General features: G+C 38.2%; 2 protein-coding genes across 2 annotated transcripts; both read left to right on the forward strand.

Moving 5' to 3' along the window:
• Window positions 1-8,163: 8,163 nt before the first annotated feature.
• LOC135504075 (homeobox protein Hox-C13a-like) lies at window positions 8,164-11,431 on the forward strand. The gene is made up of 2 exons (XM_064922353.1): window positions 8,164-8,827; window positions 11,031-11,431. Exons 1-2 carry the CDS (start codon window positions 8,164-8,166, stop codon window positions 11,288-11,290), a joined length of 924 nt encoding a protein of 307 aa, XP_064778425.1. The 3' UTR covers window positions 11,291-11,431.
• Window positions 11,432-21,100: 9,669 nt separating this feature from the next.
• LOC135504078 (homeobox protein Hox-C12a-like) lies at window positions 21,101-24,449 on the forward strand. Its single transcript, XM_064922357.1, has 2 exons — window positions 21,101-21,714; window positions 22,641-24,449. Exons 1-2 carry the CDS (start codon window positions 21,108-21,110, stop codon window positions 22,877-22,879), a joined length of 846 nt encoding a protein of 281 aa, XP_064778429.1. The 5' UTR covers window positions 21,101-21,107; the 3' UTR covers window positions 22,880-24,449.
• Window positions 24,450-25,836: the final 1,387 nt, after the last annotated feature.

Raw genomic sequence — 25,836 nt, forward strand, 5'->3', positions numbered from 1 at the left:
GACAATATGCCTACATGTAGGACCTGTGCAGGCTAAATGAAGACAATCTAGCCTATTGTACGCCTGCATGCCATATTTGGATATGAATATATACTTTAACGTCTTTTTATGAGATGCATGGAAATCCATTTGATGTTTAGTATCCACCGCAGCGAGGGAATTCATGTTGTTTGTCAAATTCAAACTATTCTTATGATCTGTATCCCACTGGGATATTACATAGCCAACATTCTAAATGTCCTATGTGGAGCTACATTGTTTACGCAAACTTTTTACAGAACTGACCTCTTGTTGTTTTCCCCAAAACCATATAGCCTATTGAAAGGAAAAACTGCTTGAAATGGTTACATTTGAAACATATTCAGGATGAAAATAGTATGGTCAAATAACAAGTCGATGTCTGCGGTATTAGTCATTGTGAATGTACTGGATTTAAGTAGCACCCTTTGTTATTTCATATTCCTTAGATCCGAGAAAGAAGCGCTTTTACTCTGTGGCACTACTGTGACTCAAAACAGCAACGCAAACACCGAGGCTTTATACAGTGCAATGACCCTTAGCTATATGCTAAGTACCTATAGGCTACATCTACACTCCCCTAACTATGCATTTGGCTGTGAAGCAGAAACGTTTCATTTGTCTCTAGTCTATAATACAGCATTTTGGATTTGAGATTAAGATCCATTTGACCTCAAATCCAAAATGTTGTATAGAGTATAGACCCAAATAAAACCTTTTCATCTTCACTGTCCAAATGAATACAATGTATCTATATCTATAATTGTTTCGCATAGACCCTGAAAAACGTTGCTTGACTGCTTACCAACTTTGTGTAACAAGACAAAATCCCCCTCACAATAAGACAAACATCATAGTTTGTGGTTCAGACCTACTCTGCATCGCGCATGAATATGCAAATATTTTTCAATTGCCTAATCTCGAATAGGAAATCGTAAATGATGGAACATATCCGCAATGCGACATTAACCGATATTGATAGTTCAGTATCTCATCTCAAGACGCACGTGAGGAAATCCACCCTCTGTCAGGCAGTCTCCCCTCCCCCTAGGTCTGCTCGTGCATGCCTAGGTGTGGCCTTCTCACGGATTTGGTTATGAACTGTTTATCAGACATACAAGCACTTAAACAGTCACCTTTTTATCCATTTAAGAAGAATTTTGATTTACCTGCACTAAAGAAGCTCAACAAAGGATTGTAGTTGGCCTTCAGATATGGTGATATTTGAATCACTGTTATCTTGAGCTGATACATGCCTTCAAATGCACTTTATCAGCAATAAGGTAGTAAATACAGACGACAATCTCAAGTCTTCAACGATTTATAAATGCTGCACATGTTGCCTCATTTCACATCGCTGAGTGTAAACGTAAATGTTTTTCCCCTTGTGGATGACAACATAAAGTCAAAACTACAAAAGTCTATGTTTAAAATATATTTAAGAACTGTTTGGAACAAACCCGTCATCAAATGATTTCGTGGACTTCTGGCTCAAAATAACATTCATATTTAACTGTTATTGGCTTATATTGTCAAGGAAATAATCAAATAATCTCCATTATTTTATTCAAAAATGTATATGTTTCTTCTGAGAGATCAACTTGTTCAGGCTACTGTAGTCATACATGCTAACGTAACAGAAAAAGTATCCTGTATTTACACATAGTCTTAGGCTTGTTAATTGCCTGAGCGCACCAGACGCAGGCCTGTCATACACGAGGCACTACTGAATACAGGGTCTGAAAGAAGATGGTCGAAACTGCATGTGCACAGGAAGAAACCTGAGCCAACATGACTAACTTTCCAAACCTAGAATCCCAGAATCATTGAATACTCGAGTTGTGCGTGTGTGTAAGCGCGCGCTATGGTATGATATGCTATGCTTTGCTATGCATATGTATATATCTGTACGTATGGAAAAGTGATTCATTTAACAAACAAAAAAACAATATTTGGTGTAAAATAAGAAATGTAACTTAATGTCGATTGAAACGTGTTTTAAAATCTACGTATCCTAGACGCACACGCAGAGTTCCTACAGAACACTGCTTTGGCATTAGTAATACACACATATAAAATTACTTTTTAATCTGACGTCTCATTCCATACTTTAATTCGATCAATATATATTTCCATGTTCCTTTCAATAAAAAAACTCGAACAAGATATTTAAATTATTTTATTTGTGGGTTGCTTTGAGAAGTTATCTGTGATAATTCCAATTCACTTTTATGCATGGTTTTACGAATGGATATTTTGATTGATATGAGTTTTTCATGCCTATAAATGTATTTTAGAGTTCATTACTTTACAAATATCATGATCGTGCAGGATATGTTTCAAACCATGTTTCCAAATGTGAGCGCATATTTAGGTTAAATTAAGTGCACGAAACTCCATCTCGAGATTGATCTTTGTAGTTTGCTTATTCGATTAATCAACTAAAAAACTATCATTTTCACTACACTTTGATGATTTAAACGACTAACACATTTCTGTGGTAATTATGATAATCATTTGTTAGATTTTCAAGCATAGCCTGAAGTTTTTGACAAGGCAGTTAGCTAGTCGTAAATAACTGTAGTAGTTTCGACATAGAGATTTACCTGCAGTCAATCACTCCATCCATCCATCCATCCATCACTCACTCCATCCATCCATCCATCCATCCATCACTCACTCCATCACTCCATCCATCCAGCCATCCATCATATGCTTGCACACCAGAGGCTACTTCAGAGAATAATACGTGATCCGCCAAGATACTGCGTCATTCCACCAGTGAGATTGCACCACAGTTTTAGACATTGCAATGTTGCCTTTTGTACAGATGTAGAACTATTTGAGACAGTTTGTTACAGCAGGAAAATAATCCTGCAACAACAGAAAATGTTAAATACTATGAGGATATCAATTAATTACATTTTTTATAGGGGTTGATACATTTTCGTAATGGAAAATCAAGTCTGAAATGTCAAACTTCAGAAGCCTCAAACACACTACAAATTTAAATTAAAACGTCCTGCATTGCATGAAGGTTTTCCTGCAACAAGGTGATCAAATTAAGATCCTACATGATCTGGCTTGTTCTATTCTGTTCTATTCTATTCTATTATGTTCTATTCTATTATATTCTGTTATGTTCTATTCTATTATATTATGTTCTATTCTATTAGGTTCTGTTCTGTTCTATTCTGTTCTGTTCTATTATATTATGTTCTATTATATTATATTCTGTTCTGTTTTGTTCTATTCTATTATATTATATTCTGTTCTATTCTGTTCTGTTCTGTTCTGTTCTATTCTGTTCTATTCTATTATGTTCTATTCTATTATATTCTGTTCTATTATATTATGTTCTATTCTATTATATTATGTTCTAATCTATTGCATTGGAAAAACCGACACATTGTTAAAGAATCTGCATAGAAAATAATTAATAATTCACTGCGCTATAGAGGACATCCTTATGTAAACAAATGACTGGTACTAAATCGCATGCTTTATGTGGTGAGCAGGCAGAGGAGCACACATGGTAGCCCCACCACAGGTATGTAGGTTCCTACGCGGTCTGTCCACCATCACCATGGGGACCTGCCTAGCGGGTGTGTTGGTGATGTGGGCCCCAACCCAAAGTTTACTTCCCAAATGATTCTTCCAGCCTTGCTGCCCGGCGAGACAGAGCCAGCACGATTTTAAGGACGTGTGTGTTAAATCTGGACAGAACTCAATTCCTGACATGTGCATTTAGCAGCTGCTGTTCAATGCTTGTTCACAACACTACACTTGGCTAAGCTATATCACACTATAGTGAAATGATTCTATTGGTGCTTGAAAAGTACATGCGTAAATGTCGGCAAGTGGTTGATTTTAGTTGATGGTGTACAGCTAGGCTAACGTTTCCCAAATCGGTCCTGGGGACCCCAAGGGTTTTTTTGTCCCTAGCACCACACAGCTTATTCAATTAAACAAAGCTTGATGATTAGTTGACTATTTGAATCAGCTGTGAAGTGCAAACATCCAAATGTGCACACTTTGGGGTCCCCAGGACCGAGTTTGGGAAACGCTGCCCGAGCCTATGCTTGTGAGGTTCCATCCGATCTATTTCCGGTCAATTTAGGAAATGAATCAGTTCTTGAATTGAACGTTCACCGTAATTTCAAGTGTTTCATGGAATTGATGATCGTCGACCCATATCCTGACCTTTTTCCTGCATGCATGTTGCAGCATACTAGACTTCTGGATCAGTTGTTTCTTGTATATTTATAAGCGGTGTTGGGGAGTAGTGAACTACATGTAGTAGTCAACTAGCTAACTACATTTTGCAGTAGTTTGGTGGTAGCTGAACTATATTCAAATGATGGTAGTGTTTCCAGTAGTTAATTACTGGAACTACACACTACTTTCTTGCAAAAATAAAATATGGGAGTAGTCAATAAGTTCATTTCTTTCTCGGAAGCTCCACCTGCCTGATTCTCACTTGAAACATATTTTTTTTGTTCTTGTTTAATAGGCCAAATTACACATTCTGTTAAGATCTGACTACAAAGTGATCTGTTCATGCAATTTGTAGTCTATGACATTTCAGATTTAGATTTATGCTAATTTATCACGAAGTTTGTAAGTCGCTCTGGATAAGAGCGTCTGCTAAATGACTTAAATGTAAATGTAAATGTAAGTAGATTGCATGTAGCGAACTACTTTTTCAAAGTAACTTTAGTTAATTCAACTATGTGTTTCTTAAGAGTAGCTTAAGTGTAGTTTAAAACTTCTTCCAGTGTGAAGTAATTGGTAGTTTGGTAAAACTATTTTTTCAAGAGTAGCTTCCCCAACACTGTTTATAGGTTTGCTATGTGGGGAAATAATTAAATAAAACAGGATATTGGACATGATTTGGCTCATGGAGATATAACATTTTAAGTCTCATTGAGATGTTTAATCATTAGCATGTATTATAATTATATAGAGGATGTTCCATAGCTCGCATGAGGGTAGCTTCACTAGAATGTTTAGAAATCTCAGTTATCAGAATACTAAGAGATGATAGGAAGATCTACTTTTGCATGATCAAATGGCTTCGTTAGAATTAGGTTATGGTATAGGAGGAAATATTTGGACTTTCGAAGCACTGAAACTGGTATTGTGTCCTTGTTGGGTACTTGTTTACTGCAGATAAAGGATATCCTGAACGAATAATGGTCTTATAACTCAAAGTAATGCAATTATAACTATCGTTGAGTAGACCTTTTATTGCGCAGGGAAATGTAATGTAACTCATCTACCCAAAATACATGTTGTTGTCTTTACACGTATAAGGACGCAAAGGACTATAACTGTATTGTCATAGGCCGGGCCTGCACACTTTTCAAGAAGCTTACCGCCCGATACAGAACGTTGGTGTTAATTCAATAAATACCTGTATAACACCCAAACTTACATTTTCTATGACACTTCCACTCTCAACCAGATGAACAAGTTTGAAAAAGGACTCATGAATCATAACCATAATAATTTTTCATGCTGTAGAAATTATTGGTGTGATATCTTTATCAAGTAAATATGTATCTCAAGGGAAAAATGTTCAATATTTGGTTACAAGTTAAAGGTTTTATTTTTTTTAAACTGCCGGCTTGGCAACTCCCGGTTAACAAGAGAACACTATGTATACTTGGAATCGTGTGGTGGGTATACCTCGCTAAAAATTACATTGCAACATTTGTATAAGCCTATAAACCACCCATCGAAATCCATATAAAATGGATAACATTTATTAACACCTCACAGTGGCAAAGTTTCATGATAAAAAGCACATGCGTTAGTTGTAGTTTTACCTAATGCATTGTTATGGCACGTCTGTCTGTGTCCTCTTCTCCACACAACCACATACCTATTAGTTGTCTTGTCCCTTTAAAAACACCGGAAATTACTCGAGCCACTATTGGAGTGCAGTCCTTTCTTGTCTTTATACTTACTAGCCCTCCGCAGGTATTTCAGAGCCAGGGTCTGTAAACCACAGAAGGACTTTTCATGCATACTCGACAGCGTAGTGTGAAGTTCATTCTTGTCTGTCTAGACTCTGATTACGACCTTGTTTGTCTACGTTTTTTTTACCTTGACCTTGGACTTCCGTGCAGCTGCCATTTGGATGAGCCGGCCCTCCATATCTGTCATCTCCGGACAACAGAGTACTAGTTGTCTCTGACGGCGAATTACAGCCATCTAGTTGTAGCCTGGCTTTCCTTTTCCTGTGTAGATATCCATCTAATGTGCACAACAGTTGCACAATGGTGGTACAACTGTTTCGCTGTCAGCTTTACAGTCGATTGGACCAGAGATTCATGTGATCGGAATTAGTTGTCTGAGTCAGTGACATATTTTAGGATAGGCCTAAGCATCACAAGTAAAACAGTTTAATTTGTTGAATATTCAGTAGTCCTATCCTATTGTCAACTTCCAAAACACCGGGACAACCTTTGGCGTCCTAAACACATATTAGAAACATGTGACTTCCATCAGAACATTTACATTGTCTATGATTTTATGATTTTCCACGTGTTAAGTTAGACAATTATTACCAGTTATAGACATTAATGCATTAGTCCAAAGTAAAGAAGGACAAATGAATCAGAAACGGAATCTTTATTCCAAACTATGAATAGGTCCAACCGCTTATTTATTATTTCAGCGGACAGGGTATTATTAAAAATAATGGAACTAACAAAACTCACTTGCGAGGTTAATTTTTCTGTAGTCCTTCTGAAGTCTACCGATTGCAAAAGGCTGGAAAAACTTAAGCTTTTTGCAAACGCATAGCTATCAATATTTCTTCGAAGACGAAGGCATACGATAAGAACAAAGTATAGACATATCTTGCTTATTTTAGTTAAACCTGACCCAAGATTTAGCTTTTACGCGTTACCTTTGGATTACCCAAAAGGTGCCAAATGTGATGCCCAATATTTTCTCTCACAAATATGATTATTATTGTTTTAAAAAGAAAGGATAAGTCATCTTTAGAGCTGAAATAAAGTGCATTTGGAATACGTGATTATATCTCACCAAGTACATTTTGAAATTAACGATGCAATCCTGTAGCATAATTCAAAGCTCTGAATTATTTTTTTACAAATTAGACCAAGAAGTTGAATTCATGCCAACACAGTTTCGAAATCCTGAAACTGATTAGCCGTAGTTGACACAGTTTACAGCCAAACATATAGCCTTAATGATTTACCAATTGTCGATCATATAATTATTTGTATTCATAAGAAATGTGCATTTGTGTCTGCATTGCCAGACCAATGTTAGTCGAAAAATATATGATATTAAAACAAATGTAGACATGGTCAATAGTGTGTTAACCACTTCTATGAATATGCAAGTCTGAATATGCATTTTAATCGTCATGCAGCCAAAACATTTTCCACTCTGACTCTAAAAGAGATTATTGTATGTAACATTTCATTTGTTAGTGAAACCAGCACACTGTCACGCATTGAAGCGAGTGAAATATGATGCAATATGTTTACTTTAGTATAAATATAAAAATGCCTAGACCTGCATATTCATTTATTATAATAACATTTTTTTCCCTCACGCTCAGTAATTAAATGTTTCATAACATTTAAGTAAATTAGCAGACGTTCTTGTCCTGGGCAATAATGGTTAATTGGCTTGCTCAAGGTTATATTCACATATTTTTCACTTTGTCCGCTCGGGGATTCGAACTAGTAACCTTTCAGTTAACGGTCCAACGCTCTAACCACTAGAGTACCTGTGGCTACTTCAGGTTAATGTTTTCCAGTGTCGGCCAAACTTTGCAGGTTGTTTTCATTTCCCCTTCTTCGTCTAAGGTTTCCAACCTCCCCTTTAAAGATGTTCGCGTATGTGACTTCAGCCAATGATAAGACCCTGTATTCCCCAGAAAGAAGCGATGAAACGTGAGCTGCTAGTTGTTTATAGGGATTTTCTCCCCCCACTCACAAGCCTCAATCTCTTCGGGCTGGTTAGCATATCACGTGTCAGAACCATAACGAACTGGACACACGGGGTCATGGTTGCGCATGCGCTCGCGTAATATGTAGTTGGAAATGAGGTGTCCGTCTTGGAGTAGTCGACTTTTAAAAAGCATCCGCAACCCCTGATATGACAACTTCACTGGTTCTGCATCCACGCTGGGCGGACACCTTGATGTACGTTTATGAAAAAAGCCCGAATGAAAACAATCCGAATAAAAACCAAACAATGGAGGGATTGAGCGGGAATTGCCCGGCGACCCATTGCAGGGACCTAATGTCGCACCCTGGGTTGGGGCGACATTCGGGAACTATAGCGACCCATCAGGGCTCTATGTACTCGGATATATCTTCCCCAGACACCGGCCGACAGTGTCCTGCTCCCCAAACCTCCTCCAGTCCATCTCTGAGCTACGGTTATCCGTTTGGAAACCCTTATTACGGTTGTAGGTTATCTCACTCGCACAACGTGAACTTGCAGCAGAAGCCCTGCTCGTACCACCCTGCAGAGAAATATGGCGACCCCACCAGCACCGCTTTGCCCACCGAAGAGCTGTCTAGCAGGGCGAAAGAGTTCGCCTTCTACCCCAGTTTTGCTAGCTCATACCAAGCGGTTCCTGGATATCTAGATATGTCAGTGGTTCCCGGGATCAGCCACCCCGAACCCAGGCACGACGCGTTGATTCCTATGGAGGGCTACCAGCACTGGGCTCTGTCGAATGGCTGGGATGGGCAGGTGTACTGTTCCAAGGAACAAACACAGTCCACTCATCTTTGGAAATCTTCATTTCCAGGTATGAAATTAAACATTTTTAAAATGTCATAACCCCCACCCTTGTTATTACCTATCATTAAATGCAATGGTTTCCTCATCATAACGTAGCCTTATAATTTACCATGTGGCAAGCCAAAGCCATGGCTAAGCCTTTATGTCAAGTGTTGTGTGTAGAGTATAAACGACAATGTATAGCATCCATTTGATACATTCTGTAGGGACAGCGTAATATTTGTGCAAAATTTCACAGCGTAAAGAAAATGACAGTCAGGCATGGTAGGCTATTTTCATCCACTGGGTCCTCTAATACAGGGGGAGTGTTGGCGCGGTTGGCTGGTTATGAGGCTGATCGCTTCAATATGCCAAAATCAATGTCACGTCCTTCAATTTAACTCAACACCATGGTTTGTGCTTTAGTTGAAATCACAGATGAAAAATCTATCGTCATAGAAAATAGCTTACCCGGTGTGATTTTATGTATCTGGTGATAAACACCATAAACGCGCATTGTAGAAACAAAACAATTAGTCTCAGCTTTGTTATTTACAAGTCACAACATGAATACAATAGTGCTTAAACCAGGTAGTCAGTCATGCAGCGGCATAACAACATACCTTTGCCGCTTGTATTATGAAAGCAAGCTAGGCTACTGTTTGGATTGTGCCAATAAATCTCTGCCGAATCTTTGTCAATAGCGCCCAATGTTTCGCGAGGGCGCGTTTTGCATGTGAGAATCAATGTTCCATTCGCCCATGACCAAAGCATCTAATATCTGACTCAAATACTGTGTTGCATAAGTATTTCATAAGTATTTATAATTCAATGACTTTTGGAAAGACAAGCTTTCCTTTTGTATTGGCTACATAGCCTAGTCTGATATTTGATAAAGAAAATACGGTCCATAAGCGTCCAGTATGCTGTTTACACGGTGTTTACTAGAGTGCTTAGTTAACCACAAGGTTTTATCGTCTTGGTGAAATGTGTATTTGCATTTCGGACACGGAGGAGTTGTTGCCCCAGCTCTCCCCTCACGCCATTTTGCCTCCTTTTCCAGGAGATTCCTCAAAAACACACACGCGGACGACGAGCGCGCGCGCATGACGCACAACACACACGCATAAAACAAACACAAAAAAACTCTCTCTCACACACACACACACACACACACACACACGCACACACACACACACACGCACGCACGCACGCACGCACGCACGCACACACACACGTGTAGCCTATGGGTCTGTTATAGACAACTTTTTGAGCAAGCCAGACAATCCTAACTCATAGCTATAGGTAGCTCAAGTCGCATCCCAATTCCCAACTTAAATCAATCGTCAGATGATGTTATGCAAAAGGTTGAGCGCGTCAACAGGTTCTTGATTAGTAGGTGCTCATCGGATCATCACAGTACAATACCAAACATCTTCAAAGATCCAGGGCATATCTGCATAATTACGCAATGATATGTCCACTGTTGAAATAGGTATTGTTGGTATATTCACATATTTATTTCAAAACCATAAACATTGTGAGTATTATATGAACATCGTTAAGTATTTGGGGGTAACATTGTGTACATCAGCAAGGCTAAACATGTTTTTCTCATAAAAATCTGAAACAATACTATACTTACATCATCTTTTCGATGTATACAAGGAGGTATAAACCATGTATCGACCCCCAAGGCCCATTTCTGTGTCATTCATATCTTTATTACGGATCAATATTCTTATATTTTGAAGAAATAAAATATTTCACAAATTTTTCATGTATACTGAGTGCCTGTAACTCAAAGAAAATATGTTCTAATACCTCATACACCTTGCGTACCTAGCTAAATATATATAACAATGTGCTTGATATATGCTTGTATTTGAACATCATGGAGGAAAGCTTATAGATAAAAACGTATACCAATAAAAAAGTAAATACCAATTGTGCGTCCAAAAATATCGCGGGTCATGTTTCAATTTCGCCCATAGATAATTTATTAGGCTGAATCTAATGTCTATGAGTTATTTTTTTTACATAAAAGGCATCTCCATAACAAACATATTGATACATGAAATAGATTTGTTGCAAATGAGAACTTGTTCTCAACTAGCCTACCTGGTTAAATAAAGGTGAAATAAAAAATAAAAATAAAACATTTGAATTAATCAGATTAGTGAATAGTGGTGAAAAGTGTTTGCGTAATACATATCTCCTTTTCTCTCCAGACGTAGTCCCTTTGCAGCCTGAGGTCAGTAGCTACCGTCGTGGACGTAAGAAGCGGGTTCCCTACACCAAGCTCCAACTGAAGGAGCTGGAGAAAGAGTACGCTGGCAGCAAGTTCATCACCAAAGACAAGAGAAGACGCATCTCTGCCGGGACCAACCTCTCAGAGCGCCAAGTCACCATTTGGTTCCAGAACCGACGGGTGAAAGAGAAGAAATTTGTCAGTAAATCCAAGACTAGTAATCATATGCATACTACCTGATAGATTCCCGGCCCATTCTACACTGCAGCTGATATCCATCCCACCATCTTCCAATCCATGATTTACCTCTTAGCGACAACCAAGCCAGAAGAACACGTCGGCAGTGTATTTTAATTCAATTCCAATGGTCCACACACTCCACGCTACAAACCCTCTTTTTTCGATTTAGAGAAAGAAATGCTCTAAAAACTGTGAAAATATTGAGAAATCAGTTCAACTTTGTTTTATATGAATGTACATATATAAATATATAATATTTAAAACGATATTTGTATTTCAAAAAGACACAAGGATTGCGTGTTTTTTTCTCTCAAATCAATCTCACGAGGAATATTGACATTTCCAAGACTTTTCATCCAACAGACAGCCAGATGAAAACAAGATATTTTCCTCATGTCATCAACAGAAAGTTAACTGAAATATTGACATAAACTTGTCAGGGAGAACGATAACTTCAATTAACTCGAAATTCTACACACAAAAACAATTTCTTCAGCCAAGAACTCACAGACTGGGTTTTTGCGGGGGCGACGGATGATGCAATGGTTCTTTAAAACTGTTCCCGTTCCGAATTTCAGAAGCTGTATTTTGTCCTCCTGTCTTTTCTGTCTTTCTTGTTAATAGGGTAAAAGCAAGGCTGCTATTGTTATACATGTACAGTGCAATGCCTTCATTATTTAATGCATATTCTCCGTATGACAGGGCTGTAAATTGGAATGTCTCAAACTCTTTGTGTTCCTTTATCAGTGAAGGATAATGTCTGTCATGCAACTTGAATGATTGTAAGCAATTAAAGTCCGTGAATATTACACATAAATGCACATTCGTTTTCTTTTGTTTTCTGTTTATAGTGGGCTATATACAGTACAGATCATTAGGAGCTGTTCAGGTGCCTTGGAAGCAGACAGTCTTGTAAATGTATCTCCTGCAGTAGGCTATGTGCACTCTATGGTGGTGTTTTAAACATACTGGTGACATGTTTCATAAAGACATGATGATGATTAACATCATTTCAATATTTTCACCCCGGTCAAACAAGGTTATCTGTTGAAATATCATGAATGAAATATTGTGGTTCTTTCCTGGCGCCTGTAGTAAGTAATCATATTCACTCAGTGGAACGTAGTTTGCGGTGCATTATGTCTGACATCCTCGTGGCCAGTCCAACAAGCAGGACTGACATTGAACAGCCCTGGCATTGACGAACCGTTTGTATAGAAGAGGATATATGTGCATACGTGCTTTGGATATACATGTATGAAATTGATATGTACGCCTAGGAGATCCATAGGACAAAAATGATTCATATTCAACTGTAAATCCTTTGACGCGTTAACTTAGGATAGGTTGTATGGGTAGGCTTATGTAATAGGCCCACCTAATACAGGCCTGTATAATAAGTTTATATTGCACTGTTGTTTAAGTAGAGAATTAACCTTTCCACAAAGTTTAATGTGGAGGCTTGCAATGTGAGATTACGACGTCTTCTTGGATCTTTCTGATTCTTCCAATTACTTCCTTCAACTCAACTCAATATAATAGAAATGTCTGCTTACCAGATGTACCAGGACACAGCAACAGTATTCGCAAGCCTCGTGTTCGGTATTGAACAGCAAACGAATAAACGATCAGTGACAGGCTATATTTGGTTTTTCATGCGCACCTACATTTAGATCAAAGCAATGTAGGCATACAATGTCTTAATGTCTTCTTACCTTCCTAAAGAAACACAATACCCTGAATAAATAAAATATTCCATAACACACAAACACACACAAAAACACGCACACACAATGTTGATATTTTGGCAGCTAGGCTATATTCTTTAAATCCAAGTTCATGCTAAAGTAACGTACTTCAGTTTCACTAAATCCATAGACTTACCACAGCTTAATGCATCCACATATGTTTTCCTTACCCTAGAAATAACGACGCATTCCATAACAGAGGAGACCTTCTCCATGATTTACCCGCAGTTACTCGTGACTCGTGATATTGACTTGCTTTTTCAGGTTGACTACGGGCCACCGAAATACCTTTTCGTATACTTGAGTAATAGTGTATGTGTCATATATATATGTCATATGTTATCTATAATTTCTCAAGGAATGTAAAGTAAGTATTTTGCGCCTAAAACTGGATATAAACTTACGTTTAAATTAATTTAGCGATTCCTGCTTATTTTAAAGTTGGTTCACACGCCCGTATTCCAAGCTATAGAATTCCGTCCAAAGTCCATAACCTATTCATTCTGTAAATGTATTGAAGCAGTTATAGTATCATCGTCTCCGCCATTGTTAGGCCTATTTTATAGAACCAATTATACTATAGATATTCTTAGATTTTTTTATTGTTACCAGGCTTGTTTCTGTTTTTAAAGGACACACCACACACACACACACACACACACACACACACACACACACACACACACACACACACACACACACACACACACACACACACACACACACACACACACACACACACACACACACACACACACACACACACACACACACACAGAGAGAGAGAGAGAGAGAGAGAGAGAGAGAGATGGGACCACTCACCAAACATCAAGCAAATAACACTATGCCCTTTTTCTCAGTTTCTTGAAACATTACGCACCATTACCCACAGGACTACTTGTGGCCATATGCTTCATTGGTCAACCTGATAATGCTTCTTTAAAATTGTAGTAAGCAAATGCGAAGCATATAAATAGCGGTGTTTGACGTCTGGGGCACCTCTTTACCCTTGACCGTGACTATGCAGCCAGCCACTTTGACCTTGACATCAGAGCAGCGCGTGAATACTAAACAGGGGGCTGGGCGAGCTTAGCAGGGAAGGCCTGGTTGTTTGCAGGCAACGGGTTGTTTGCAGGCAAATAATGTGTTTTTTTCCCTGTCTAGACAGCTAGACTTAATGACATGCCATAAATACATAAAAAGGGGAAATGCACCGATATCCTACTGGCCTGACCATCTCTGACTGGTGACCAACTCTGAGTGAGCCTTTTCGTTAACATTTGGGTTTCTGTGTCATCGTTTGTGTTAAACAGAGCATACCTTCCTCTCAAAGTGGGTTATTCTCTTCTCTCTCTCTCTCTCTCTCTCTCTCTCTCTCTCTCTCTCTCTCTCTCTCTCTCTCTCTCTCTCTCTCTCTCTCAGCCCCGTGCTACTCAAAACCAACCAATGGTTTCATGCACTCATCATGAAGTGTGCGTGTGTGTTATTGACCACAAAGGACAGGTAGAACGTTGACGTCTCCAAACACCGACGCCTATCTGACTGCAGGGAGCAGCCATGACGTGTCCTGGGCTCGAGACACGGCTCACCTCACGCGCAGTTTCTGTCTGAGAATAAATGAAATATGCCGAAGTGGGACGTCGCCACAGCATACTGATTTAAGGTAATAGCCATTTTCTTATTTTATTTATGCATATTTGGTCAAATGACATCACATTTTAGACAACTGGTATTCCTTTTTGTGCTAGAAAGTACACTTTTGCTTGGTTCAGCTGCTATAGGCATTGTTATGCATGTGCAATAACAATGCAATCTTTGATCAACTTTGGAAATTTGACTCTTAGTACGTCAAAATAGACCGACCAGTTTGCATTGTTGTGTTAGGAAATATAGTTGTATTTGACAAGAGGGGTTTTTAACACATGAATAATTAATTTGTTCTCTCTGGGGAATGTTTTGGCTGTGTTCTAATAATGTTTTGGGTAAGATAAATGCTGAAAATAAATGAGATGTGATTGTGGTATCAGTTTGCAATTGTTAATCTCAAATTCAAAACATATATAGTTATCCATATCATATATAGTTATCCATTCTTTGAATACTTGACATATCGTCCTGTACAGACAAGTAAAACACGGTGCTTTATTTAAGGATGTCAATATGCTGCCTTTCTATTCAAATATTACAAACACGATTTTATTTAAAATAATATTTTGCAATGAAGGCAAACCAAATGACAAATAGCCCCCACCCCAACCACACCACCCACACCACCCAACACACGAACTATTTGTTGTAAACTTACTTCATACTTCTACAAATCTTGTATTTGCACTAAATACACTGAAAGTGAATGGACAATTTGAATCATGACAAATCCAGAACAATTATTCAGACGTTTACTTTATATAATCCAGCATTTCATATTAGCCTAGTTAATTTTCATACATCACGCTCAATCTACAATATCTGAGAACGTTTTAAGTTGAGAATTATGAAAATTGACTCATATCTATGATGTGACAAGCTTAGATATTGCGTGTTGAGTTAGACAATTTAGTGAAACAATTGCTAATTTAATCAGGCACCGAGGGTGTCGAAATTCTTGAATCATTCACGCAAAGGCTTAAATCGTTTGTTTTAAAAGTTTATTCACTCAATATTGTCAATCATTTTCGGCATTCTAACTGATAATTTCAGGAAAGAGTGTTTTGTCCAATCCAAAACACAAGACACCTTCACTCCAAATGGAATGGAATAATTTGTCCAGTGAAAATGGCATGTTTTCGTACACTTACTTCCTTTAGATTATAACAAGTAACCAAAAAGTTTCAACATGTAAATGAAAGCTTTGGCTAATGTGTCGGCTTAGTCTGGTTAAAATATGAAATAGGGCTATAGAGTGAATAGCTTGTGGATGCCTACAGGCCCCGGCCCAACCAAATAGATGGCGCTGGTCCCAGCCAGCATGTTGCTGAGCAGGGTTCTAGAGGGAAAAAGCTGAATTGAGAAGGGGGCTGATAACCTCTGGTGGTGGCAAGGTGAAAATACCAGCGTGTAGAAATGAAACTTGGATTTATTTTTGAATTCATTCAGTCAGTCACATGGACGGGTTGGTTGTTTAGGGTTGCCTTAGATTGTTGACAACATATAAAATATATTTCCTCTCCAATGTTTATTGAAAACCTAAATACATGTGCACAATGACCACTTGTTGTCTCTCAAATACATCGTTACAGATGTTGGTTATTAAGCTAGCGAATTTTAGCCATAGACATTAGTCAAAACACCTCAAAACAAGCCATGGTATCAAGAACAATATAAAACCAGCTGAAACCAGCTATCAACTACGATTCCCCACATGGTAGTTATTGTAATTGTTGCTAGCTATATGGCTATCCAGAATCACAACAACAAACAGACTTCTGCCCCTGTTGACGCGCACGCATTGTTTTCGTGACATTGTCAGCTAACCCATCTATACAACAAACGATGCTGCATCTTGCAATGATCATTATTACTATTAGGCTATTACTTTTTAACATCAATAGACCTATATATGATCCTAACACTAAATCATATTCATATTATAACATAGTATTGTTATTATTGTTGTTGTTAAATTTATACCATGTCTTGTTTTGAGGTGTTTTGACTAATGTCCATGCTAATATGGCTAAAATTCGCTAGCTAGTTAACCGATAACTATAACAATGTATTTGAGAGACAACAAGTGCTCATTGTGCAAATGTGTTTATGTTTTCAATAAACATTGGAGACGAAATATAGTTTACATGTTGTCAACAATCTAAGCCAACCCTAAACAACCAACCCGTCCATGTGACTGACTGAATTGGTGGTTCTTATTATTGTTGTTAGTGAAGTTTTCCTTTTGTTTTTGTTATCATTATACAGTACGCTATATTCATTATGCATATTGTTGTTTTGTTGTGGTGATGTTATCCATTTCTTAAATCCCAACATAACGATTATGCTCCATAGCGTTTATACATTTATACATTTATACATTTCTTATATCCCAACATAACGAATATTTTCAAGATTATTCATATAAATGGTTTATGTTGTGTTGGTAATGCTATTTGCGTCATTTTTTTAGCTATAGCTACAGGCTCTTCCAACGCCAAATTATGTAGATGGTGGTTCGTTTGTAGCTATTTACTTAGGCCTACTGATTGCTGTTCTAACGGATTAGGAATAATAATGTTATGCATAATTGGGCTATGCGTAAAATACCTGAGTATATGTTAATTGATTGAAAATAGATAGATTGTGATGGATTTGTAACCACTAAATATATTAATAAATTCCCTCAGCTGTTTTGAAAGAATTTGATAATTGCTAGGCAGAACCACACACACGCACGCACGCACACACACACACACACACACACACACACACACACACACACACACACACACACACACACACACACACACACACACACACACACACACACACACACACATATTGAACTTTATAATTTATTTAAAAAAAATATTCAAAGGCAATTATATGATATTTCGCAATGATCTTCCAAAAACAAATGTTTTGAACAAATGTTTTGACTGTCAAGTTCAAAGGGTGTGCACCCATAGACTGGTGTTAAAATATCTAATATTGTAGCACGAGCCACTTCGTTATAGGTATGATATTAAATCCTAATTATTTATAATTTAAAGTTTAATATAACCATATTTTATAACAGAAGCCTATTTTAACAGTTTACTCTAGTTCACTACTATTTTTTCTAAATGGAAATTTCTTCCTATATTAAAATAGACAGAATTAAATAGGCTACACTTAAAATCTTGCCGTTCTCTAAGCGTTGTTCACAATCAGGGAGGTCTTATCCTTGAGGGGAACTTTAAAAAAGATCCGAGGCCATAACCGTGGCAACCTGTCTGCACAAAGTCAAAGTGGAGTAAAAAAAGTCCTTTGTTTCCGTTATTGCCCTGTCTGGACAGGCCGAGAGATTCCAAGACAGAAATTCCAATCCCGAGCCTGCAGACAACGCACGAGACAGTGACCTTGAACTGACAACCAGTATTTCCCAACTGTCGTTTTGTAAAATAATATAGACCTATCAAAATTACTTACTTTCTCAGAATATCACAGAATATCAGTTGAGTGTTGCTCAATTCCCCTACGCTTCCAAAGGTATCGTCTGTATCAAATGTGAATCCAGAAATCGTTCAGTGTGAATGTGAACTAGGCTTGTTGGAGAGCTGGTCTGGATCGAAGGCGTGGTGGCATTGGGGGTCTGGTCTGCTGTCTGCTGCGGCACAACGACGCTGTTGCCTCTATTCTCTTTGAGGTAATGTGGAACTATTATATATAATGCAGATTCACTTTTAATATATATATATATATATCGATAATTAAAGCTCTACTTTGAAAATGGTCATGGACTTATCATTACATGGTTACAGACATTATATCGTCTTGTAATTAAGGTTTTTGCTTTGGCAACTTTTCCTAGAATGGATTACTATGTCGTAATTAAGAACATGAGAGGTTGTGAACTAAACCGATACCAAGTAATCTCCCATAGTGCTCAGACGGCTGTAGCTAGACTCATAACATATAATAACATTTATGTTGTAGTACTGCATTGCAATACTTACTAAGGGTCTGCAATGATTGGACAATAAATTCTGAAAGTGCACGAGGCCAGATAAAAACTCAAATAATTCAAAGCAGCGTCTCCAATATCAGATGTATATTTTTCGTTCTATTTAGAGGCTGAGGCGCGCTGGTTCTCTGTGATATCTGTCACTGCTGACGATGATCAAATAACGTGTGGGTTGCATCAAATAATGTCTGAGTTGAAAATTGTGCAGCGACCAATGTAGCCTATGTAAAACTACTTAGGCTAGTATTCTCAGATAAAGCTTTGTACTTCTTGTATATGCAGGAATATTCAAATTGCAAGTACAAAATGCCACATATTTAACATTTACATCTAACATGTAATATAACTACTACAATTATGTTATCAGTAGGTCTAAGTTATTTTATTTACCGATATTTTCTATTTTCTATTTTACATAGATATGCTGTTATGACGTATAATATGAACATAACGTAAATTGTCAAATTGTTTTGGACAAAGAGTTATAAATCCACGTTATAGCAGATCATCAGTATTATTATACATCAAATGGGATGGTAAGGAGTTATATTCCTTTACCATACCCTCAACACACAGTTATATATGTTGCAATATCCTTATGACGTAAAACCGCGCGTGATATTTAATTGATATTGTGGTAACGCATTCTTCGTGAAAATAATGTGAATGGTTAACATGTTTTAAGATCAATAAAGCGCAATTTTGCTCATGCACTTGAGTAGAACGGACATATTCAGAGCAATATGCATTCATTAATTTATGTAAGTTTTTATTTAGTAGGCCTTATTTATGCCTACTAATCGTCACCAGTGCTACAGACATCTGGGATCATAGGCAATGAGCCTTAACCCATAAGTATACACAGGTGCGCATAAGAGACGTTACATAATTACATTTAAAAGGGGTATGCATTTTTTATTACAAATTTGCAGATCTGAGGTGGCAGTTAACCTAGCGGTTGAGAGTGTTGGCACAGTAATCAACAATTTGCTGGTTCCAATTCCAGAGTAGACTGGGTGAAAAATCTATCGATGTGCCCTTGAGCAATGCACTTAAGCCTAATTGCTCCTGTAAGTCGCTCTAGATAAGAGCGTCTGCTAAATGATGTGTATTGTAAGTGTAGATAAGTTTGTTTTTGTCGGTCTTGCCCGGTGTCTAAACATTACGTAACGTCAGAAGAATTAATATGAGTGCCAGTACTAAGCTATATATTAGAAGGATTTATATCTAAGAATGCACTCTAAGTCTAAGCATTTCCAGATACCTTCAATGCAATTGATGAGAGGATCTGTGGACCAGATGGGAGGAGAAGAAAGAGAAAGAATATGGTACCATACCATCCACTGGCGTATATGTTGAACATTTTCACAGGCTTAGACCACATTGGAATGTATTTGCTAACTGTTGGCTACGTGCCTGAATGATATGCATAGGAGTCGTATTTTTTTAAATATGGTAAAGTGATTACATTTTTTTGCTGAGACTAAGCATTCATTTTTGCTGTTGTACTATAGCATATAAGAAAGTATTTTTCCTCTAAAATTGCTCTCTAGCGGTGCTTTGCTATTATAACAGCTACACTGTGATGCATAATAGCGATTCCTACAGAGCATCTTCAGAATGATAATACTACAAATCAACTCATTAATGGAATATGGTTCAGCACGTCTCCAACGATTGAATCTGTTAAGTTCCCTCTGCTAACTTGTAAAGTTTATATAAAATAATTGTGAGAGGTATAGGCCTATCACCGTCCTCATAGAGTTTGGCTGCGAACGTTTATAGGGGGTATCTGTTAAAGTTGTTCATGGGTGTAAGGGAGAATATTATGTGAGATATACACTCTTAAAGTAACCTTATAGAATAACGTCTGATTTTAACAGAGCCGCTAAAGTAGAGAGCGGCAATGAGCATCAGTCTTTTCTTAAAACAAGCTTGTAAAAGACGGACATCACAGCTTTATTTGACATTTAATTCAAACATAATTTGATCGAAAAAACGATGCACATTCTCCTTCTAGGAAAATAAATAGTTTTCATAAGAAATAGTATTTTAAAACCTTTGCCAGCTAATAAAAATATTAAACGAGACAAGGGACTGTTACATATATTTGTATAGTAGAGGAGAAAAAAAGGAGAAGTAGGTTTGGAATCGACTGGGTTCCAGAGAAGAAAGACAAGATTATACATATTTAATAAAACATTTATAGTATTTTTTTAAAGCACATAAACCCCGTAATACAGTTAATGTTTTGTTTTGTCTGAGGTGGACCAAGTGGGTGGTACCCCTGTGTAGCATAATAAAGTCCTTAGATCACATGACTTTAGGTTGACCAATCAGGTGCACCCCCAGGTTAAACTACGTTAAATGTCAGATTGCAATAAACTAGAAGCTGTTGGTCGGGCCCGCGGAAATGGGCGAGCATAATCTTCTTAATCCCGGGTTTGTGGGACCTTTGGTAAACATCCACACTGGAGACACTTTTTACTTTCCGAATTTCCGAGCCTCGGGGGGACAACTGGCGTCTCTCCCCTACCCGAGAAGGGACAATGCTTGCTCCCTCCCGTGGAACCCATCGGAGCCCTGCAATGGATACTCTCAATCCTACTTTAGCAGCCCCGTGTCTATTAACCCTTCTTTCAACCGGTCGTGTGAAATTACTCGACCGGAGGAGAGTAAATGTTATTATAGCAATGGCAGCGTGAGCAGCAGAGAGAGCTGTTCAGGTGGTGGCGGGAGCAGCCTAAAGCGAGAGGATAAAGCGAGGGACACATCATCATTCATAACATCTGATCACGGGATGCACTCTGGCATGGGCAGCAATAACATTGGTGCATTTTCTAAGTATAATTATGGGACCGAGCAACTCGCTCAAGACCCGCCGTCCTGCCAATCTCTGGAATCCGATTCCAGCTCCTCGCTTCTCAACGAGGGCAGCAAAACTTCCTCCAGCGACCCTCAGACCCTTCTGTCACCAGGAAACCACACCGCCCACTCGGGCAACATAGCTGCATGCGGAGGTGGGTCCCATCCTCATTCATCCAAACACTGTTATATGATATTATAAATCCCCAAAATGCTCGTTTATTATCAAAGGAATTGTGTAGTTCAGCATAGCCAGAGGTTTGTTGTTGGCTCTAGCGATTTGTTATCATGATGCTCATGTTTTGTTTTTTTGCCTGTAGGCGACTTCACTTGCGTGGCAGACAAACGCCGCTAGGGGTTTTCTTAAAATGTTCGGTCATGCTCCAAGCGTTTGTGTTCAACCAGGAGACTTTAGGCTGCAGACCATTTTAGTCCACGGTCTTAGGTCTAACTGCCACTGCATGCGTCTCGGGGTCAGAGACAAATCATTACGAATAAGCTTATCGATGTGAATGTATCAGTTTGGTTTATCTGTATCATTTAGCTTGTTATAACATGTATATTACGCAAATATTAGGCAGAACAAATGAGTGCAGTGATTTGAAGAGGTGAGGCGCTGTGGATGACTGCATCAAATAGAGAGGGGTTTCGTTGTAATGACTCGTTAACATAATTCATATCTGTCGCTGTGTCCTTTAAAGGGGGGGGATGTTGGGGGTTTTGCAAGGAAATACTTAATTATCGCGTTAACTGCATCAGCTTTAACTGCATCAGTAAAACTTCATGTGACACAAACTACTGTAAATTAGTGGTCCCTTTGCCTTTATGTATAAACTCCGAAGAAGGAAACAGAATTTCAGCTGCAGCCTCTGAACAAACATTCCCCATGTCATCGAATAAGATTCAGACTTAGAAAGGTCGAGATAGATTAGACCACAACAAGTAAAGTGTAACACAACACATGTTTATGTGCGCAGCACAGGAAGTCACATTGAAAGGAGAATAGTCTTGGAGGTGACTGTGATCTTAATTTGTAGTCCTAACTGGTGTGACTTATCCATATCTTGTATGCCCCCTCCAGGTGCCCCGTGGTACCCGATGCACACCCGGACCCGAAAGAAACGCAAGCCCTACTCCAAGCTCCAATTGGCCGAACTGGAGGGCGAGTTCATACTGAATGAGTTCATCACCAGACAGCGGCGGAGGGAGCTGTCTAACCGCCTCAACCTCAGCGATCAACAGGTTAAAATCTGGTTCCAGAACCGGCGTATGAAGAAGAAGAGACTGATGATGAGGGAGCAAGCTATGGGCTTCTTTTAGATTTAGTAGAGACGTGGCACCATAAGGATAATCGATTGACAGGCAGTGTTTCTCCTGTCTGCAATTGCTATAAATGCATGCATGCACTCACCTAGCCTACTCTCGCTCCATCTCCATCAGAAGGCGCAAAATGTTCAGGAAAATATTTTAGGTGTAGGCCCTAAACGACCAAGTGATACTGCTGCGATAACTTAGAATATCTGCCGAGTTATGCAGGATAGTACTACCATAGTGTTGTGGTAAAACACCTATAGCCTACAGACGTTAATCAACTGTGAGATAATATTCTTGCGTCCCAAAGGACGGAATTAGTGCATGATGTCCATGACTGATGTCATTTCCTAAACCCTTGAAAATGAACCATTTATTTTGAAAATGATTTGAAAACTAAATTAACAAAATGAAAAGCAATATAATAAACACGAGGCCAGAGTTTGCGATAAACCTATCAGGCCAATTCTTCACCAATGTTCCTGAATCCCATTTACGTGCATTCATTGTCACTGGCAATGTAGATAGGTTAAGACGAACGACATTGGTTGAGACGAACACAATGCCCTTATCTGCTTTCTCTAGTTCCCTGCCATGTGTTTCGGCACGTTCACGGTCACGAGCAAGGAGTCAGACTCCAAGCCACAAATCAGAGGATCTTAAACCTCCAAGCCAACCTCTCCATGGCTGCAGCGCTTTGAAATATTATTTGCCATGAATTCGTTCATGTGCTGACAACTTTCTCAAGATATTTGATATTGCCCCCCCCCCCCCCCAACAGCCTCTGAATAACTTTAGGGGGTTGGATCAGAACAGATGAGGTTGTTGTTTAAACACGGGTTCGTGCTGGCTGCTATCGAAGATCATAGTTCTTGTAGACGTGCTGACAATTATTCTTCAATTATTCTTCCACCATAGAGTTGTTTGAGATCCTTATTGCAATAACAAGCAGAGATATATGTCTTCTTCGTCAATGCACATCCCATAGATAGACTCTCAATAAGCTTTTTGTACTTGATATAGGCCCAGGAATAACGGTTACCGCTGGAAAAGTGCACATTTGAAATGGGCATCAATGGAAGTAGAACTTGACTGAAAAATAGGCTCAGTGGAAAGAAATATCGTGTTATAAACATATATGACATACAAAATCTAAACGCTCGTGTGTGAACCTTTAACATCTGGGCAGCACAATGTATTATAGTGTTGAATGTATACGGATCAAACCCCAGCAGTGAAAGACACAGTGAAGCATGTTAGTGATTATGTGAAAAATAAACAAATGGATGATACATAATGATTGCTCGGTACCTTATGACTTTTAAAGTAGAAACAACTGAAAGATTGAAAGACATATCGTCGCATTTTAAAAACGTTATGATGTATGCATATTATAATTATAATGATTATAATGCATTGGTCGGAGGTACTAACTATCATTTGTAGGCTCCTGTATTTGGTATTCGTTATGTACTATATGGTGTTTCTTTTTATCTTATAATGTGTAGCAAATTGTAAAAGTATGGAAATAATATGATATTTGGGGATATCCTATCTTAATATAATAGTGTTTTATGTTAATGTTCCAATCAATATACAATCTCGCATTTCCATTATTTGCGGTTGTAAATGGTTATATGAAATGACATGGTTATAAAGAATGGTATGATATGATACTATTTACATGATATTTCAGGATACCCTTTCTCAGTCTGATACTGTTATATTATTGTTCCTTGTTTTTTTGTACAATATTGCGTTCCCTTATTTGCTCTTGTGAGGGTCGCTTAAAACGTTGTGTTGTATAAAAGTACAAAATGACATGAATGTATCTATGTATGAATAAGGTTTCTAATAAACAGAATCTTAAAAAAAAGAAAAAAGTTATACCACTGTCATTTTACTGTGGTTTCAAGTACTTTATTCTGTGATAATGGCACAACAAATGAGTCGGATGAGTGGATTCTTGTTTGGATATACACGACATATATCTAAGATCAGCTATAGTTTATTTTGTTTCCGTTTTTCTTCTAAAACAAACATTTTGAAGATCTGTAATAAATGCTACTCGGAGTGTGGCAACACATATACTGTAAATTGAGTAGCTTCCTCACCTAAATATTATAAACACATCTTGCAGTTCAAAGGCCAGGTAATCAATGTCGCTGGAATGCAATAAAACAGTGACTTGAACAGACAATAGCAGTAATAGGACTACATTCCAGTTATAATATCCTGAACCTCATAGTTGGCTGGATATTCTGATTATATTTATCCTACATGCTGTTTCAATTAACTTTTACTGTGGTCCGTAGTTGAAGTGATGTGTACAAGAACCCCAGCGCTCTCATTTGGAATGGTAAAACAATATGATGCACTGGTTATGTGGTAATGACAGGTAAACAGAAAATATGTAGTTTGCGTTGCACATATCAACCAAATAACTCTCAAACATAATTATCATTGAAAAAAAATATATATTGGGTATTAAGGGTTTGTCACAATAAAGTGGTGGCTTGTGTTTTTTTCGGAATTGAGATCAGTTGCTGGCATTTCAGTGAACTGTGGATGGCCGGATCCGGCGACCGACTCCTGGCACCAGTCAAGTGGTCTGAATTAGTCCCTGTATATCAAAAATACTTACGCCTACATCATACACTGCTGCCACTTGTGCGTTTTGCCTATAGTTTACTAGTCTACCATACCGTGTTGAATATAGCTTACTAGCCTACCATACCGTGTTGAATATAGTTTACTAGCCTACCATACCGTGTTGAATATAGCTTACTAGCCTACCATACCGTGTTGAATATAGCTTACTAGCCTACCATACCGTGTTGAATATAGTTTACTAGCCTACCATACCGTGTTGAATATAGCTTACTAGCCTACCATACCGTGTTGAATATAGTTTACTAGCCTAACATACCGTGTTGAATATAGCCATACCGTGTTGAATATAGCTA

Source organism: Oncorhynchus masou, chromosome 18 (genome assembly GCF_036934945.1).
Source record: "Oncorhynchus masou masou isolate Uvic2021 chromosome 18, UVic_Omas_1.1, whole genome shotgun sequence".
In the NCBI taxonomy this organism is placed as follows: domain Eukaryota; kingdom Metazoa; phylum Chordata; class Actinopteri; order Salmoniformes; family Salmonidae; genus Oncorhynchus; species Oncorhynchus masou.

Excerpts from the sequence above, each read along its gene's own strand:
- LOC135504075 (XM_064922353.1), top strand. The coding sequence starts at position 8,164 with ATGACAACTTCACTGGTTCTGCATCCACGCTGGGCGGACACCTTGATG. Across the intron at positions 8,828-11,030 it reads TTGGAAATCTTCATTTCCAG|ACGTAGTCCCTTTGCAGCCT; the intron begins GTATGAAATTAA and ends TTTTCTCTCCAG.
- LOC135504078 (XM_064922357.1), top strand. The coding sequence starts at position 21,108 with ATGGGCGAGCATAATCTTCTTAATCCCGGGTTTGTGGGACCTTTGGTA. Across the intron at positions 21,715-22,640 it reads CAACATAGCTGCATGCGGAG|GTGCCCCGTGGTACCCGATG; the intron begins GTGGGTCCCATC and ends TGCCCCCTCCAG.